This window comes from Oncorhynchus gorbuscha, linkage group LG16, assembly GCF_021184085.1.
Source record: "Oncorhynchus gorbuscha isolate QuinsamMale2020 ecotype Even-year linkage group LG16, OgorEven_v1.0, whole genome shotgun sequence".
Lineage (NCBI taxonomy): Eukaryota > Metazoa > Chordata > Actinopteri > Salmoniformes > Salmonidae > Oncorhynchus > Oncorhynchus gorbuscha.
Window position 1 is genome coordinate 37,852,889 of NC_060188.1, and position 19,730 is coordinate 37,872,618.

A 19,730-nucleotide genomic window follows, 5' to 3' on the forward strand; every position below is an offset into this window, starting at 1 on the left:
ACACAGAGTAGTTCATCTTTTCAACACAATTTAACAACTACACTCTGGCCCTGTACACACTGAGGTTGTACAACTGATGTACAACCCATTTGACAAAAAGGTGTGATACCACAGATATTCTTCAGAAGTTGTCAAATGTGTTGTACATCAGTATAACATTTATGGGGCCAATGACACTTTCAATCCTCACATCAAAGAAGTGGCAAAGGAAATAGCGCCATATAAAAACAAGGACAACGCAGCAAAGTAACAGTCATTGATCATTTAATGGCTATACCCTTAGGAAACACAGTTGACTGTTAAGACAGTACACTCTCACACGCACACACAATAACATCTTCTTTAACCATGAAAGACTAATTTGTCGTGTGGATTTCAAACGGATCCCACTCAGACTTCTGACACACCAGTGGAGGGTCCTGAGTGTCAGTCTTTTAGCTCTGGGGATGGAAGGCCATCTCTCAGACTGGCTTGTCATTGTTATCTGTTGTTGTTATTTGGACTCTGAACAAAGTTGACGGAGTAGGATCCAGTGCCTGTATCCTGGTTCACTTGGAAGTTTGAGGTGGACAGGCCAAAAGGCCGTAGGAACATATTGCCCAAGTCTTTCAGCTTGCCTATGGACAAACAGACAGGGTAAGGCAAAAGACATGAAGGCTAAATTATGCCAAAAATTGTGATGAAAACAAATAAAATGACCAATAACATATAAAAACATTTCCATTTAGGTCCGTATTATTAAACAACCTTTCTCCTTCCCAACACACTGCTTTTTGGTTTACCACTCCCAGCCTAGTGAGTAACAGCTGGATCCACACAACATTATAGGTGACCATGATGGAACAGAACCACCTTAAAACTGCCACGGCATGTTGCGGCCACCCTCACTTGCGAACAATCTGATATAACATATCACAGTGCACCGTTCAATGTTTCTTGCTGGTCAGCGAATGTACTTTAGTCTCTATAGCCTTTTGAAACGTTCCCCTGGGGGTGCAATCTAATCTAGAAAAGCAGTAGGTGAAAAATACAAAACGGTCTCATACCCATCATCTCTTCCTTCAGCTTCTCATTTCGCTCGTGGATCTGTTGTGGAAGCCGCTGTATGGAGGAGAGAGAAAGAGAGTCAGTCAGTCAAGGTGGCTGGTTACTATTCTGTGGCCCCAACATTTCACACACACAACAGTGCACATCAGATATGATTTAGCTCCCTCTGATCTCACTACCTTTACCTTTTTGGATTAGAACGCCTTTCGGTTACTGGCCCAATGTTCTAACCACTAGGCCGCCCCACAGGTTTTTTCCCCTCAATCCATCACAGTAATATCTCATTATCCACCTCAGGTCAGAAGGACCCCTTTTCTTTGCTTTGTAATTATTTGCATATTATATCTAGGGTGTTGGTCTATACAGCATGCTTCCAATGACATACAGTGCCTTCAGAAAGTATTCACACCCCTTAACTTTTTCCACATTTTGTTGTGTTTGAATCGGAATTTAAAATAGATTTAATTGAGATTTCTCCTCACTGGCCTACAGTGCATTCGGAAAGTATTCATACCCCTGGACTATTTCCACATTTTGATACATTACAGCCTTGTTCTAAAATGGATTAAATTGCTTTTCCCACCTCAATCTACACACAATATCCCCTAACGACAAACCAGAAACAGGTTGAGATATTTTTGCAAATATCACATTTTCATAAGTATTCAGACCTTTTACTGAGTACTTTGTTGAAGCACCTTTGGCAGCGATTACAGCCTTGAGTCTTCTTGGGTATGACGCTATAAGCTTGGCACACCTGTATTTGGGGAGTTTCTTCCATTCTTCTCTGCAGATCCTCTCAAGCTCTGTCAGCTTGAATGGGGATCGTCACTGTACAGCTATTTTCAGGTCTCTCCAGGGATGTTCTATCGGGTTCTAGTCCGGGCTCTGGCACTCAAGGACATTCAGAGACTTGTCCCTAAGCCACTCCTGCATTGTATTGTCTGTGTGCTTAGGATCGTTATCCTGTTGGAAGGAGAATCTTCGCCCCAGTCTGAGGTCCTGAGAGCTCTGGAGCAGGTTTTTAATCAAGTATCTCTCTGTACTTTGTTCCGTTCATCTTTTCCTCGACCCTGATTAGTCTCCCAATCACTGCCCCTGAAAAACATCCCCAAAGCATGAAGCTGCCACCACCATGCCTCACCGTAGAGATGGTGCCAGGTTTCCTCCAGACGAGACGCTTTGGCATTCAGGCCAAAGAGTTAGATCTTGGTTTCATCATGGTCTGACAGTTGTTCAGGTGCCTTTTGGCAAACTCCAAGTGGGCTGTCATGTGCCTTTTACTGAGGAGTGGCTTCCGTCTGGTCAATCTACCATAAATTCCTGATTGGTGGAGTGCTGCAGAGATGGTTGTCCTTCTGGAAGATTCTCCCATTTCTACAGAAGAACTCCGGAGCTCTGTCAGAGTGACCATCGGGGGTTCTTGGTCACCTCCCTGACCAAGGCCCTTCTCCCCGATTGCTCATTTTGGTCGGGCGGCAGGCTCTAGGAAAAGACTTGGTGGTTCCAACCTTCAATTAAGAATGATGGAGGCCACTGTGTTCTTAGGGACCTTATCATGTCCAATTGAATATACCACAGATGGGACAATCAAGTTGTAGAAACATCTAAAGGATGATTGATGGATGCACAGGATGCACCTGAGCTCAATTTCAAGTCTCACAGTAAAGGGTCTGAATACTTCCGTAAATAAGGTATTTCTGTTAGTTTATGAATTTGGAAACATTTCTAAAAATATGCGTTCACTTTGTCATTATGGGGTATTGTGTGTAGATTGATAAGGAAATGGAATCAATTTTAGAATAAGGCTGTAATGTAATAAAATGTGGAAAAAGTCAAAGGGTCTGAATAATTTCCAAATTCACTATACACACACACACAATACCCCATAGTGGAATTATGTTCCAATTTTGAATATATATATTTTGAATATATATATATATATATATATATATATATATATATATATATATATATATATATTTGATAAAAATGCTTAGAGTCAATAAGTATTCAACCCATTTGTTATGTCAAGCCTAAATAAGTTCAGGAGTAAAAATGTGCTTCACAAGGTCACATAGTAAATTGCATGGACTCACTCCGTGTGCAACAAGCGTTTATGATTTTTAAATGACTACCTCATCTCTGTACCCCACCCATACCCCACCCATATCTGTAAGGTTCCTCAGTTGAGCAGTACATTTCAAACACAGAATCAACCACAAATACCAGGGAGGTTTTTCAATGACTTACAAAGAAGGGCACCTAATGGTAGATCGCAAAAAAAGAAGAAAAAAAGCAGACATTGAATATCTATTTAAGCATGGTGAAGTTATTATTTACACTTTGGATGTTGTATCAATAAACCCTGTCACTACACAGATACAGGCGTCCTTCCTAACTCAGTTGCCGGAGAAGAAGGAAACCACTCAGGGGTTTCACCATGGTGGCTTTAAAACAGTTAAGAGTTTAAAGGCTGTGCTGGGCAAGGAGAAAACTGAAGATGGAGCAACAACACTGTAGTTACTCCACAATACTAACCTAATTGACAGAGTGACAAGTCACTAAAGTAATACTGCAAAAAAATTGGCAAAGCAATTCACCTTCTTCCTGAATACAAACTGTTATTGGATTTTCCCCAAACATAGCACATTACTGAGTACCACTCTCCATATTTCAAGTATAGTGGTGGCAGCATCATGTTATTGGTATGCTTGTAATTGTTAAGGACTGGGGAGTTGAAGATAAAAAATAAACGGAATGGAGCTAAGCACAGGCAAAATCCTAGAGGAAAACCCAGTTCAGTCTGCATTCCACCAGACACAGGAAGATGCATTCACCTTTCAGCAGGACAATAACCTAAAACACTTGGCCAAATCTACACTTACCAAAAATACAGTGAATGTTCCTGGCCGAGTTAGAGTTTTGGCTTAAATCTACTGGAAAATATATGGCAAGACCTGAAAATAACCATTAACTAGCAATGAACAGCAACGAACTTCACATCTGTGTGTAAAACTCTTAGACACTCACAGCTGTAATCACTGCTAAAGGTGCTTCTACAAAGTATTGACTCAGGGTTGTGAATACTTGTGTAAATGAGATATTTCTGTATTTCATTTAATCAATCCATTTGAAAATGTCTAAAAAAAACAATTCACTGTCTTTATGGGGTATTGTGTGTAGATTGGCAGATAAATATATATTTAATTAATGCAGTAACAACAAAATGTGGAATAAGTCAAACGGTATGAATACTTTTTGAAGGCTCTGTAACTGCTCTCATCTCACATTATCCGTTCTAGACCAAACAAAGGAAATGTGGAGCTGTTGGGAGGAGTGGAGTTGATTCTTGGGTACGTGTGTGTGTGTGTGTGTGTGTGTGTGTGTGTGTGTGTGTGTGTGTGTGTGTGTGTGTGTGTGTGTGTGTGTGTGTGTGTGTGTGTGTGTGTGTGTGTGTGTGTGTGTGTGTGTGTGTGTGTGTGTGTGTGTGTGTGTGTGTGTGTGTGTGTGTGTGTGTGTGTGTTTGGGCCGGAGGAGATACATTAGACAGAGTATTTTGAGACCATTTAGTGTCTGCCGGTGTCGTTTCATATGAAAATAATTGCACTATACTCCTTCCTCTCCGTATTTTATCTGTCTTCTCCTTGCCTCGGTCTACTCTTCTGTTTCAGGCCAGGCCAAGATGTGCCGACCGCGTTCCAAATGGGTCCTAATCCCATATAAAGTGCACTAGGCTAGGCCAGTTGTGCGCACCCGTAGGGCGGCACACAATTGGCCCAGCATCGTCCGGGTCAGGCCAGGGTAGCCCGACATTGTATGATAAGATTTTGTTCTTAACTGATTTGCCTAGTTAAATAAAGGTTCATGTTTTTTTTAAAGGACATGGCAATATGGACAAAAATCCATATTGTGATAAATTGCCTGAATTAATGTGATAATGATAAATAGAACGATACATTTATAACATTAGTGTCGAGCACCATTTATTATTATTATATTTTAAAACTACTAATGGTTTGATGGTTGTAGCCAACAATTGTCCCATTAACAATAACCTATATTAGCAAAAAAAATTTAATTTCAAACTTCACATTTCTCTAGTATTGGCCACAAAATGCCTGCAATAAGCGGTCGGTGTGGATAATTTTGGGTTTATCGTCCCTGCTCTACTACTTAGTGCACTATATATGTAATAGGGTGGCATTTGAGATGCAGAGGCTGTGAGCTTGTGTTGTGCAAGCCGCCTCCTCATGGCTACATTAGTTAGAGCTGCTGCTTGGCTCCTGTTGCTATGCATGGCCTCATTCAGAACAAAAAAAACGTATCTACCCTTGACACAGATACAGCCAACTCCAGCACAGACAGCCTCATAGAATGGAAAGATGAAAAAAACCTTTGTCCAAGCCATTTCAGTTTGCCAATATTGCAAGTTAAACAGTGATGATTAATTCAAACCCTAGCTATTGAATGAGCAAGATCAATGAAATTGTCAAATAAGTGGGCCTCATATCAAAATCTTGTTTTTTCATCCAAGGCAACTCTAACAACATGTAAAACCCAATCCTTATACAGTACTCTCCAAGTGTTAAAAATGAACTATGTGCATGTACTGAATAGTGACCTTTAAGTGCTAAATTGTTACTTTGAGTTAAATGCCAGTTTTTGCCACTAACCATGCAGGCCTCTCTGGCTGCAGGCAGGTTTGGGTCTTTCTCCAGAGCAGCCTTGTAGTCTTCCAAAGCCTCATCCAGCTTGTCTGTTTTCTCATAGAGCTCTGCCCTCCGCAGGATCGCCCGCATGTAGTTTGGGTTCAACTCTATAGCTGGAGGTGAAAAAAAACAAGGAAACAAATGTTCAGAGTGCTAGTTGCGTAGCAATGGGTATGAATAAATGTAATTCACCCAAATCTGCACCTGGTGTTGGTGATTTTGATAATAGCAACTGCAATTTTTACGGATACACCTGGTTTGGGTGAACAGAAAATATGTAGAAACATGGGGGGGTTCTGGAGTGGGAAGTGTGTTTTCTACACACACCATACACTGGTAAAGTAGGACATCAGGTACCAGACAGTTCAATCATCTGACATGGTTGAATTACAATACATACAGATTTAACAGTCTCACCTTTTGTGCAGTCAGCAATGGCTTTCTCATTCTTATCCTGTTGGCGGGGAAAAAGGTTTGATTGAAACTCAGTCTGCATTTTGTTGTGTATTTGTCTAGGTGTTGTACATCTTTTTGGGTAGATAAGTTATGAGATGACATCATCAACTCCAAATGGCCCATCTTGACACATAGGACTCGAATGAATCAGGCAAGAGCATAGCTCCCATTCAAACCTATAGTTACAGTGGAGTACCACTAGGTGTCACAAGAGCTCTGTGTCTTTTTGCCCCGCCACTAAACTGCGCACATGACTTCGCAATAGTAGAAGATAGTTTACTTCGAGACAATTGTGCCATAAAAGGTACACTTTAGCCATATGTTATAATTTATATAGGTAGCCGTCTGAGAAGGTATTTTGACAAAACAAACAGAAATGTAGGAAACCTCAGGAGGGTAATAACAATCAACTAGGTAAACTCAGATAGGTCCTCAGAATTCCCCACTTGTTAAGTTTATTGTTGATATCAGTCTTACCAGGTGCAGGCGGGCAGCAGCACGGTTAGAGAAGAGAATAGCCCTCTCCTTGCTGTAACACACAGGGCACACTCCCAAAGCTGCCGTGTAAGACTCCTCTGCCTCAGTGTGCTCTAGGAAGATAAAGGGTCAGTCAATTCCTATTGGACACGTTTCCACGAACAGCCGTCCTACAGCAGTTTAGCCTGCAGCAGCTTACCTCCACTCTTGAACTGACTGTTCCCCTTGTCCTTTAGTGTCATGCTCTCCTCTCTGCGGCTCTATGGCACAAAGGAAACAAACATTAAACACAAAAGATGGGGAGCTTTTGCAATGTCAACTTACTAAGCACCAAATGATGGTTGTAGAGTTTCAAGTTGGAAAAAAAGCATCTTGCATTTTGGTGAGTTATTATTATAACAGAAACACGTCGTAAGAAACTAATGTTTAGACTATGATAAAATTCACCTCCTTTTCTTCCTCTGTCAGGACTTTCTCCACTTCTCTCAGATACTCCTCGTCAAACTCAGGAGCTGGGTTCTCTTCTCCTTTCAGTTCAGTATCAGAATCTCCCCCTTCAACTGCCAAACTCATGTCTTCTTCAGTGCACTCATCCCAACTCTCTTTCTCCTCCTCCATTCCTTCACCTCTCTCCCCCTCTTTATCTTCCAATATTGTCGTTCTCACCCCTGACACCTCAGCGTCTCCTAAATCTGCATTGATGTGTTCTTCCTCTGTGTTTTGTGAGTTGTTCAATAGGACTGTCTCTTTACTGTCTCCCTCTGCTCCCTGGCATAACGGTGGGGCTTCTGAACAGTCAGTCTTCCTTTCCTTGTCACCCATGGAGCCGTCTGCTCCATCCAGAGACTCCTCACAGTCAAAGAAGGCATCGTCCTCCTGCTCAGTACCCCTGTTGGCTGCTGTGCTTTGGCTGTCTGGACATTCATGTTGTTTGGATACTCTCATAGCATTGGTCAGAGAGTTGGTCATCTTGTCAAGGAGCACCTCAGACTCCTTTTCTGCTGTGGAATCCATACAATTTTCTCCCTGTACAGAACTTCACATAAGAAGAAGGCGTTGTAGTCAGTTCTACATTCTGTCAATGTAACCTGCATCTCAGTTTAATCTAAGGACAGATTATGTCACAGTGCACTGAGATACCAGTGACCGGAGATAATATAATTCACATAGCTAGCCAGAGCAGTGGCCTCGAGCTCTCAAATCTCAGCTAGCAGGGTGATTATCATTAAAACAGTTTTAAAATGTCTGTAGCAAATTGAGTTACAAAACTATGATGCATCCTAAAAAAAATCAACTATCATTCTGAGGAATAAGATGTGTAGTTTTTGGTGTCTTATTTTAAATACATTAACATTTAACACACCCAAAATCTTATTACTGAAATGAGTCCAGATTAATTTCTCGGGTAATTTTATGAAATGTTTTATTTGAATAAAACAAAATACAGAGTGTACAAAGCATTATGTACACCTGTATTCTAGCTTGAAATATGTTCAGAACCTAACAAGGGGGAGGAGACCGGTTAAGACTTTTAAGCCTGGAGACAACTGAGACACGGATTGTGTATGTGTGCCATTCAGAGGCTGAATGGGCAAGAAAATATTTAAGTGCATTTACATTTACATTTAAGTCATTTAGCAGACGCTCTTATCCAGAGCGACTTACATTTGAACAGGGTATGGTAGTAGGTGCCAGGTGCATCAGTTTGAGTCAAGAACTGCAACGCTGGTGGGTTTTTCACACTCAACATGGGCCAGCATCAGTGTGGAACACCCTCTAGAGTCCATAAACAGATGAATTGAGGCTGTTCTGAGGGGAAAGGGGGTGCAACTCAAAAACAGGAGTGGAGGCTATTATAGCAGCAAAGGGGGGACCAACTCCATATTAATGCCCATGATTTTGGAATGAGATGTTCGACAAGCAGGTGTACACACATTTTTGGTCATGTAGGTGTATTTCTTTTCAAGGACCATCAATTTGTAATAGTTCTTATTTTGCAATTGTTTCTATTCGCCACCAGATGGCAGGATATCGCCACAACCTGATATGTGGATACTTACTCATGGAACATCTCATTCCAAAATCATGGGTAATGTGAAGTTAGTCCCCCCCTTTGCTGCTATAACAGCTTTAACTCTTCTGGGAAGGCTTTCCACTAGATGTTTGAACATTACTGTGGGGACTTGCTTCCATTCAGCCACAAGAGCATTAGTGAGGTCGGGCACCGATGTTGGGCGATTAGGCCTGGCTCGCAGTCGACGTTCCAATTCATCCCAAAGGTGTTCGATGGGGGTGAGGTCAGGGTTCTGTGCAGGCCAGTCAAGTTCTTCCACACCGATCAACAAATCATATCTGTATGGACCTCGCTTTGTTCACGGGGGCATTGTCATGCTGAAATAGGAAAGGGCCTTCCATAAACTGTTGCTACAAAGTTGGAAGCACAGAATCATCTAGAATGTCTGCAGTAGCGTTAAGATTTCCCTTCACTGAAACTAAGGGGCCTAGCGCAAATCATGAAAAACAGCCCCAGAACATAAGTCCTCCACCAAACATTACAGTTGGCACTATGCATTGGGGCGGGCATGTTCTCCAGGCATCCGCCAAACCAAGAGTTGACCGTCGGACTGCCAGATGTGCCACGTTGAAAGTAACTGAGCTTTTCAGTAAGGCCATTCTACTGCCAATGTTAGGCTATGGAGATTGCATGTGCTCGATTTTAAACATCGGTTAGCAAAGGGTGTGGCTGAAATAGCTAAATCCACTCATTTGAAAAGATGTTCACATACTTTTGTATATATAGTGTACATGAGTGGTAAATCAGTACTGATGTTGTAATTTGAGTAGTGATGAGCAGAATTTAGGACATACCGATGAACACACATTTCCCATTCACATTCCTAAACAATTCCAGCTTAATGATAGTATTGTACACTGAACAAAAATATAAAACGCAACATGTAAAGTGTTGGTCCCATGTTTCATGAGCCGAAATAAAAGATCCCAGAAACTTTCCATACGCACAAAAATCGTATTTTCTCAAATATTGTGCACAAATTTGTTTACATCCCTGTTAGTGAGTATTTTATCCTTTGCCAAGATAATCCATCCACCTGACAGATGTGGCATATCAAGAAGCTGATTAAACCGCATGATCATTACACGGGTACACCTCGTGCTGGGGACAATAAAAGGCCAATCTAAAATGTCACAACACAATGCCACAGATGTCTCAAGTTTTGAGGGAGCATACAATTGGCATGCTGACTGCAGGAATGTCCAGCAGAACTGTTGACAGATCATTTAATGTTAATTTCTCGACCGTAAGCCACCTCCAACATTGTTTTAGAGAATTTGGCAGTACGTCCAACAGGCTCACAAACACAGACCACGTGCATGGCGTTGTGTGGGCGAGCGGTTTGCTGTCAACACAGTGCCACATGGTGGCAGTGGGGTTATGGTATGGGCAGGCATAAGCTACGGACAACAAACAATTTTATCGATGGCAAATTTGAATGCACATACTGTGGCGAGATCCTAAAGACCCATTGTCATGCCATTCATCCTCCGCCATCACCTCAAAGTTTCAGCATGATAATGCACGGCCCCATGTCACAAGGATCTGCACACAATTCCTGGAAATGGAAAATGTCCCAGTTCTTCTATTGCCTGCATAATCACCAGATATGTCACCCATTTAACATGTTTGGGATGCCCTGGATCGACATGTAAAACAGCTTCTTTCAGTTCTCTTAATATCCAGAAACTTTGCACACCCATTGAAGATAAGTGGGACAACATTCCACAGGCCACAATCAACAGCCTAATTAACTCTATGCGAAGGAGAAGATGACTGGTTTTCTGATCCACTCTCATACCTTTTTTAAAGGTATCTGTGACCAACAGATGCCCATCTGTATTCCCAGTTATGTGGAATCCATAGATTTGGGCCTAATTTATTTATTTCAATTGACTGATTTCCTTATGTGAACTGTAACAGTAAAATATTCAAAATTGTTGCATGTTGCGTTTATATTTTTGGATATTTGAGAATCTACTACTTAAACAGCTACGAACAGCTATTCAGGGGCCGATTCACCCATGCTGGCAATGTCGAAGTCTTTTTCTTTGCACTTTACACGGTGTGGGTTGGTTGAGTTCAGTGATGTAGTGGTAAAAAAAGGTAGGTAAACTATAATGAACAAAAATATAAAAACAACAAGTAATACATTGGTCACATGTTCCATGAACTGAACTAAAAGATCCCAGAAATGTTTCATACGCAAAAAAGCAGGCTTGAATCTACATTTGCCCATCATTTTAGCTATCGATGTGATGTTCGGCAGCACCTAATCAATCAGTTCTGTAACTGCCTGGCGAGCTCGCCTGGCAACCAGAGCGCAAAACACTTGAGGAAATAAAACTCAATAGTCTGCCTGGAAATTAATTTGCAAGACCAACATATTTTTCTAATATTTTTTTAAACATATTTGATCCTTTTCTGTTCCACTCATTTTAATTCAAGTACCAAGTTGAGAAAGTGTCTGATTTTCAAGGAATTCTAGGACTTGAATTTCAGAGTGCCAAATTAAAGTACTTTAAGCACCTTGTGCGAAACCAAAGTCAGACATTTTCATCAGGTAAGCAATGGCAAAAAAATATTTGAAATATTAATTTGTATATTAATTTTTTTGAACTGTTGAGGTAATGAGAATTTTGTGAAAATGCTGGTAAAATACATAACATCTGATTTAAAAAAAAAATATATATAATTAAGATATAGATAAGTACAGACTCATCGCAGTGAATCAAGAGAAAATTGGGTGGAAAAATTACAAGGATTATTATTTTTTTTTGACAGTTTCGTGAAAATGACCCAGCTACACTTTGAAATGGCAGTGAAATGTGAATGCGTCCATACAGACATTAAAGAGTAGGTAGTGTAAGGCAAGGCACAGAGAATGTTTGACCAACCTTTACTTGGAGACAAACACGTCTTCTAAACTTCCATGGGTAGTTGCAGGGGTTTGTTTGAATTCAGAAAATTATCTGTTATTCAATCAAATAAACAATCCATTAAGTAATCCAACAACGTGTACTCTGCCATCTTGTATTTTTTAAATCTTCCCATTGATCGAGAGGCGAGTGTCATCATGACATGCTGCACTTTGGGTAGGACACCCGTCTCAAACAATAACAGAAGATTTGAAATAGATGAGATGGCAGCGTACATATTGTTGGATTACTTAATGGATAAATATTTTTAATTAACTGAATAACAGAACATTTTATAAATTCAAACAAACCCCTGCAACTACACATGGAAGTTTAGAATACGTGTTTGTCTTCCAAATCAGCAATTGAAGAAGTATCGCCAAGTAAAGGTTGGTCGAACATTCTCTGTGCTATGCTTTACACTACCTACTGTGTAACAGCTGTATAGAAGCATTCATATACAGTGACTTCAGGAAGTATTCACGTCCCCTTTACATTTTCCACATTTTGTTGTGCTACAGCCTGAATTTAAAATGGATTCAAATGTAGATTTTGTCACTGGCCTACGACACACAATACCCCATAATGTCAAAGTGGATTTTAAAAAAAAGTTTTACAAATGAATTAAAAATGAAAAGCTGAAATGTATCGAGTCAATAAGTATTCAACTCCTTTGTCATGGCAAGCCTAAATAAGTTCAGGAGTAAAAATGTGCTTAACAAGTCACATAATATGTTGCATGGACTCTGTGTACAATAATAGTGTTTAACATGAGTGTTGAATGACTTCCTCATCTATGTACCACACACAGGTCCCTCAGCTCAGTTGAGCAGTGAATTTCAAACACAGATTCAACCACAAGGCACCTATTAGTAAAACTAATCAAAAGTAGACATTGAAAATCTCTTTGAGCATGGTGAAGTTATTAACTACACTTTGGATGTTGTATCAATACACCCAGTCACTACAAAGATAAAGGCGTCCTTCCTAACTCAAGTTGCCTTAGAGGAAGGAAACCGCTCAGTGATTTCACCATGAGGCCCACGGTGACAGAGTTTAATGGCTGTGATAGGAGATAACTGAGGATGGATCAACAACACTGTAGTTACCCCACAATACTAACCTGATTTACACAGTGAAAAGATAGAAGATTGTACAGAATCAAAATATTCCAAAACAAGCATCCTGTTTGCAACAAGGCGCTAATGTAATACTGTCAAAAAATGTGGCAAAGAACGCTCGGATTACAGACTCGAGTGTTCCGCCCTGCTCAACCCGGTGTTGCTCATTCAGCCGACAGAAACTTTCAACCGGTTCTCCCCATTAAGCAACGAGATGGAGTCAGAGGGCGAGCCCTCTCAGGTTTCTCCTCCACCCGCTATGGGTCTGGGTCGCCGAAGCCTCCCACCATTAGCTCTAACAAACTGAAAACCCTAATCATTGGCAACTTCATTACCCGCAATATTTGACTTAAAAAATAATCATCCAGGGGCCTCCCGGGTGGTGCAGTGGTTAAGAGCGCTGTACTGCAGCGCCAGCTGTGCCATCAGAAACTCTGGGTTTGCTCTGTCGGAACCAGCCGCGAGGTCCATGGGGCGACGCACAATTGGCCTAGCATCGTCGACTCCTGTGGCGGGCCGGGCGCAGTGCGCGCTAACCAAGGTTGCCATGTGCACAGTGTTTCTTTCCTCCGACACATTGGTGCGGCTGGCTTCCAGGTTGGATGCGCGCTGTGTTAAGAAGCAGTGCGGCTTGGTTGGGTTGTGTACCGGAGGACGCATGACTTTCAACCTTCGTCTCTCCCGAGCCCGTACGGGAGTTGTAGTGATGAGACAAGATAGTAGCTACTAAACAATTGGATACCACGAAATTGGGGAGAAAATGGGGTAAAAAAAAAAAAAAGTTTAAAAAAAAGCATCATCCAGCAATCATTCACTGTTTACCAGGGGGCAGACCTACCAGCGTAAAGGCTAATCTGAAGATGGTGCTGGCTAAGGCTAAAACTGGCGAGTGTAGAAAGTATAGGGTTATTGTTATCCACGTGTGAAACAACAATGTTAGGATGAAACAGTTAAAGGTCACCAAGTCCAACACAGTCTTCAGCATGTAAATCAGCTAGAAAGATGTGTCGGCATCGAGTAATTGTCTCTGGCCCCCTCCCAGTTAGGGGCCTGATGAGCTCTACAGTCTCACAACTTTATCCCTGGTTGAAAACTGTTTTCTGCCCCTCCCAAAAGAAAGGTCCTCTTTCTGGGACTCACCCACAAACAGGACCATGGCCTGCTGAGGAGTGACAGACCATCCTAGTTGGAGGGGTGCTCTCATCTTATCTATGAACATAGACAGGGCTCTAACTCCTCTAGCGCCACAATGAGATAGCCAGCCTGCCAGCTTAGAGGCTGCCACTAGCACAGTCAGTGTAGTCAGCTAAACTATCCCCATTGAGACTGTGCCTGTGCCTCGATCTAGGCTAACAAAAACAAACATGGCTGTGTTCGCCCTCAAAATCTCACTGGAATAAAGACTTCTTCCATTCTTGTCATTATTGAGATTGACATCTCAAAATAGTGTTACTTAATGTTAGATCCCTCACTTCCAAAGAAGTCAGTCAATTAACTAATCAATGATCATAATCTTGATGTGATTGGCCTGACTGAAATATGGCTCAGGCCTGATGAATGTACTGTGTTAATTGAGGCCTCTCCTCCTGGTTACACTAGTGACCATATCCACTGTGCATCCTGCAAAGGTGGAGGTGTTGCTAACATTTATGGACAGCAGCAAATTTCAATTTACAAAAATAGAAAATTACTGCGTTTTCATTTTTTGAGCATCTAGTCATGGAATCTATGCAGCCTACTTATAGTTACTGTTTACAGGACTCCTGGGCCGTATACAACGTTCCTCACCGAGTTCCCTGAATTCCTATCAGACCTATCGGCAGGTAACATAAAAACATTTGGACTTTAATATTCACATAGAAATGTCCACAGACCCACTCAAAAAGGCTTTCGGAGTCATTATCGACTCAGTGGGTTTTGTCCAACATGTCATCCAGACCTACTGTACTCATTGCCACAGTCATACCCGGATCTAGTTTTGTCCCGTGGAATAAATATTGTAGATCTAAATGTTTTTCCTCATAACCCTGGACAATCGGACCACAATTTTATTACGTTTGCAATCGCAACAAATAATCTGCTCAAACCCCAACCCAAAGATTCCTAGATGCACTACCTAAGGATGATGGAGAACAGAAATCAGTTAAGCACCTAACTGAGGATCTTAACTTAACCTTGCATCATACCCTTGACGCAGTTGCACCCCTCAAAAAAAAAAATTGTCATGAGAAATTTGCACCTTGGTATACAGAAAATACTCGAGCCCTGAAGCAAGCCTCCAGAAAATTGGAACGGAAATGGCGCTCCACTAAACTGTAAGTCTTCCGACAGTACCGTGAAATATCAAAGAGCCCTCACTGCTGCTCGAGCGTCCTATTTTCCCAACCTAATTGAGGAGAATAAGAACAATCCAACATTTATTTTTGATACAGTGGCAAAGATAACTAAAAAGCAGCAGTCAACGTTAGAGGATAGCTTTCACTTCAGCAGTGATAAATTCATGAACATCTTTGATGAAAAGATAAGTATCATTAGAAAGCAAATTACAGACTCCACTTTGAATCGGCGTATGTCTCCAAAACTTAGTTGTCCCCGAGTCTGCACAGAACTGCCAGGACCTAGGATCAACAGAAACACTCAAGTTTTTAAATTCTGTATCTCTTGACACATTTATGAAAATAGTAATGGCCCCTAAACCGTCAAACTGCAAACTGGACCCTATTCCAACTAAACATCTGAAAGTGCTACTTCCTGTGCTTGGCCCCCCAATGTTGAACATAATAAATGACTCCCTATCCAATCGGCTTATATCAACTCTCCCATTCCTTTCAAACATTTTTGAAAAAGCTGTTGCGCAGCAACTCACTGCCTTCCCGAAGACAAATAATGTATACGAAATGCTTCAGTCTGGTTTTAGATCCCATCATAGCACTGAGACTGCACTCGTGAAGGTGTGAAATGACCTTTTAATGCCATCAGACCAAGGCTCTGCATCTGTCCTCGTGGTCCTAGACATTAGTACTGCTTTTGGCACCATCGATCACCACATTATTTTGGTTTAGATCTTATATGTCGTAAAGATATCCATTTGTCTCTGTGGATTATTTGCCCTCTGACAAATCAATTGTAATAGGCGTTCCTCAAGGTTGCCTACCCTGGAAGCCTCTGTTTCAGACATAAGGAAGTGGATGGCATCAAATGTTTTACTTTTAAACTTGGACAAAAGAGAGATGCTAGTTCTAGGTCCCAAGAAACAAAGAGATCTGCTGATGGATCTGACAATTATTCTTGATGGTTGTACAGTCGTCTCAAATAAAACTTGTGAAAGACCTCAGCGTTACTCTGGACCCTGATCTTTCTTTTGACGAACATATCAAGAATATTTCAAGGACAGCTTTTCTCCACCTTCTTAACATTGCAAAAATCAGAAACTTTTTGGCCAAATATTATGCAGAAAAGCCAATCCATGCTTTTGTTAATTTTACTATTGCAATGCTCTACTCTCCAGCTACCCGGTTAAAGCACTATATAAACTTCAGTTAGTGCTAAACACGGCTGCTAGAATCCTGACTAGAACCCCCCCAAAAAATCATATTACTCCAGTTAGCCTCTCTACATTGGCTTCCTGTTAAGGCTATGGCTGACTTCAAGGTTTTACTGCTAAAGCATTACATTGGCTTGATCCTACCTATCTCCCCAATTTGGTCCCGCCGTACATACCTACACGTACGCTACGTTCACAAGACACAGGTCTCCTTATTGTCCCTATAATTTGCTAAGCAAACAGCTGGAGGCAGGGCCTTCTCCTATAGAGCTCAACTTTTATTGAACGGTCAGCATATCGATGTGAGAGACGCAGACTCGGTCTCGAGCTTTAAGTCTTTACTGAAGACTCATCTCTTCAGTAGGTCCTATGATTGAGTGTAGTCTGGCCCATGGGTACGAAGGTGAACAGCAAGGCACTGGAGAGACGAACCGCCCTTGCTGTCTCTGCCTGGCCGGCTCTCTCCACTGGGATTCTCTGTCTCTGACCCTATTACGCGGCCTGAGTCACTGGCTTACTAGTGCTCTGCCTTGCCATCCCTAGGAGGGGTGCACGACTTGAGTGGGTTGAGTCACGGATGTAATCTTCCTGTCCGGTTTTGCACCCCCCCAGGCTTGTGCGGTGGAGATCTTCGTGGGCTATACTCAGCCTTGTCTCAGAGCAGTAAATTGGTGGTCTGACGATATCCCTCTAGTGGGGTTATATACTGCCTGGTATACTGCCAATAGTCTATGTGCCGGGGGGCTACGGTCAGTCTGTTATATCTGGTGTAATTATCATGTCTTATCAAGTGTCCTGTGTGAATTTAAGCATGCTCCCTCTATTTATCTCTCTCTCCCTCCACTCCCGGAGGACCTGAGCCCTAGGATCATGCCTCAGGACTACCTGGCCCGATGACTCCTGGCTGTCCCCAGTCCACCTGGTCATGCTACTGCTACAGTTTCAACTGTTCTACCTGCAGCTAAGAAACCCTGACCCGTTCACCGGACGTGCTACCTTTTCCCGGCTGTTTTCGACTCTCTACCGCACATGCTGTCTCGACCTCTGAATGCTCGGCTATGAAAAGCCAACTGACATTTACTCCTGAGGTACAGACCTGTTGCACCCTCTACAACCGCTGTGATTATTTGATACTGCTGGTCATCTATGAACGTTTGAATATCTTGAAGAACAATCTGCCCTTAAATGGCCATGTACTCTTATAATCTCCACCCGGGAAACAACCCCTCTGAGCCTGGTTCCTCCCTAGGTTTCTTCCTAGGTTCCTGCCTTTTTAGGGAGTTTTCTCTAGCCATCATGCTTCTACATCTGCATTGCTGGGTTTATGTATAGCACTTTGTGCCATCTGCTGATGTAAAAAGGGCTTTATTGATTGAATTAACATCTTGTCCTAAATACAAAGTGTTATGTTTGGGTTAAATCCAATATAACACATTACTGAGTATCCCACTCCATATTTTCAAGCATAGTGGTGGCTGCATCATGTAACGGGTACGCTTGTAATCATTAAGGACTGAGGAGTTTTTCAGGATAAAAAAAACAAAAGAATGGAGCTAAGCACAGGCAAAATCCTAGAGGAAAACCGGGTTCAGTCTGCTTTCCACCAGACACTGGGAGATGAATTCCCCTTTCAGCTGTACAATAATCTAAAAACACGGCCAAATCTACACTGGAGTTGCCTACCAAGAAGACAGTGAATGTTCCTGAGTGGCCGAGTTACAGTTTTGACTTAAATTTACTTGAAAATCTATGGCAAGACCTGAAAATGGTTGTCGAGCAATGGTCAACAACCAATTTGACAGAGCTTAAATCATTTTGAAAAGAATAAAATGGGCAAATGTTGCACAATCCAGGTGTGTAAAGCTCTTACACTTAGCCAGAAAGACAAACTGCTGTAATCACTGCCAAAGGTGATTCTACAAAGTATTGACTCAGGGGTGTGAGTACTTATGTTAATGTAATCTTTCTGTATTTAATTTTCAGTAAATTTGCTAACATTTCTAAAAACATGTATTCACTTTGTCATTATGGGGTATTGTGTGTAGATTGGTGATAAATGTATTTAAACCAATTTGAATCCAGGCTGTATCAACAATTGCGGAATAAATCAAGGGGTGGGAATACTCTGAAGGCAATGTATCACCGCCGTTTAAGCATCTTGATGTCAGCTCCCTCTCTAACACGAATGTAGAGGCATGGACACTTTTTTTAAACTTGTAGCTACTACGTTCGCTACAAAACTGTTTACTTAATATTAGCAATATTAGCTAAAAATATTATTTACTTCAGCGATAAAGCTAACGTTAGCTTGCTAGCTAGTCAGCTAAATTCATTCGTTAGCTAGCTAGCATAATGCTACCTAACAGTTACAGACCCAAATTATACACATTTTGACATTTGAATTATGTTTTCTTTATATACATTTCAATACTTGAAGCTAGATTACTTCTTCACCTTCGTAAACATATATATATTTTACAAAGGTTCGTTAAGGAGTATAATATTGCATATTTAGGATTTAGTACAGTCCTACCTCTAGTCACGATGACGTTTCCTCTGTAAACAATGCTTCCGCTTGCTTATCCAATCACATAAGGGTTACGACCCCGAGGAACCCTGGGACATGTAGTCATTAATTAAGGAAACACTTGGCTTAATGAATGTTTCACATAAATACTCTCTGTTTCGTCACAGAATTATTATTTGGTTTCACCCTGAAGAAAACCATTAAAAACCGACTAATTCATGAATGAACCTCTCTCAAACGTGCCTTTCAGAAATCCAGCTAACAATTCTAGGGAGAGAAAGCGTTTTTGTTATGTTACTTTAATGTTTGAGTGTTCTATGTTAGCAAGAATATTATAATATGTTGGTGTTAAAGTTAGGTGAACATTCCCTCAATGTCAAGCAGAACTGATTTAGAACGTGTTTGCAATGTTCACAGAATATACTACATCAATTTTCTAGATGTGTTATATGGGACATTGCAAGAACATTCATGTGTCCAGTTAGGAGAATATTCCCTCAACTTCCCACCAAACATACACAGGACATGGATGCCATTGTTCTCACAATACAAGATATTAATGTTCTAGACAAGTTTCATGGAAATGTTGCAAGAACATTTCTGTGTATCAGTTGTCAGGATGTCAATCTGATGGTCTCAAAGAAACATTGTCCAAAAAAGGTATATTTCATTAAACATCACACCTTGTTACTTTTGTCAAGCACATCAAGGCCTTGATTGGTGAACCGCTGATTCATTACCAGCTCTTTTTATCTGTTGACAAGTTTAGGGATACTCACACCGTGGTGTTTCACACAACTTACATGTTTGACACACTTTGCATGTTCATTTATACAGTAATTATTATTTAACAT

At 41.3% G+C, this 19,730-nt stretch overlaps 1 protein-coding gene across 1 annotated transcript; it reads right to left on the reverse strand.

Moving 5' to 3' along the window:
• Nucleotides 1-233: 233 nt before the first annotated feature.
• ttc1 (tetratricopeptide repeat domain 1) lies at nt 234-18,975 on the reverse strand. Its single transcript, XM_046307606.1, has 8 exons — nt 18,883-18,975; nt 7,140-7,728; nt 6,892-6,952; nt 6,693-6,805; nt 6,177-6,213; nt 5,724-5,872; nt 1,047-1,101; nt 234-617 (listed from the first exon to the last, which is right to left on the reverse strand). Exons 2-8 carry the CDS (start codon nt 7,704-7,706, stop codon nt 481-483), a joined length of 1,119 nt encoding a protein of 372 aa, XP_046163562.1. The 5' UTR covers nt 7,707-7,728; nt 18,883-18,975; the 3' UTR covers nt 234-480.
• Between the last annotated feature and the right edge of the window lie 755 nt (nt 18,976-19,730).

Coding starts and splice junctions, on each gene's coding strand:
- ttc1 (XM_046307606.1), bottom strand. CDS start 7,706: ATGGATTCCACAGCAGAAAAGGAGTCTGAGGTGCTCCTTGACAAGATG. Junction 6,806..6,891: donor CAGTCAGTTCAAGAGTGGAG/GTAAGCTGCTGC, acceptor TTATCTTCCTAG/AGCACACTGAGGCAGAGGAG. Junction 618..1,046: donor GCTGAAGGAAGAGATGATGG/GTATGAGACCGT, acceptor GTTTGTCCATAG/GCAAGCTGAAAGACTTGGGC.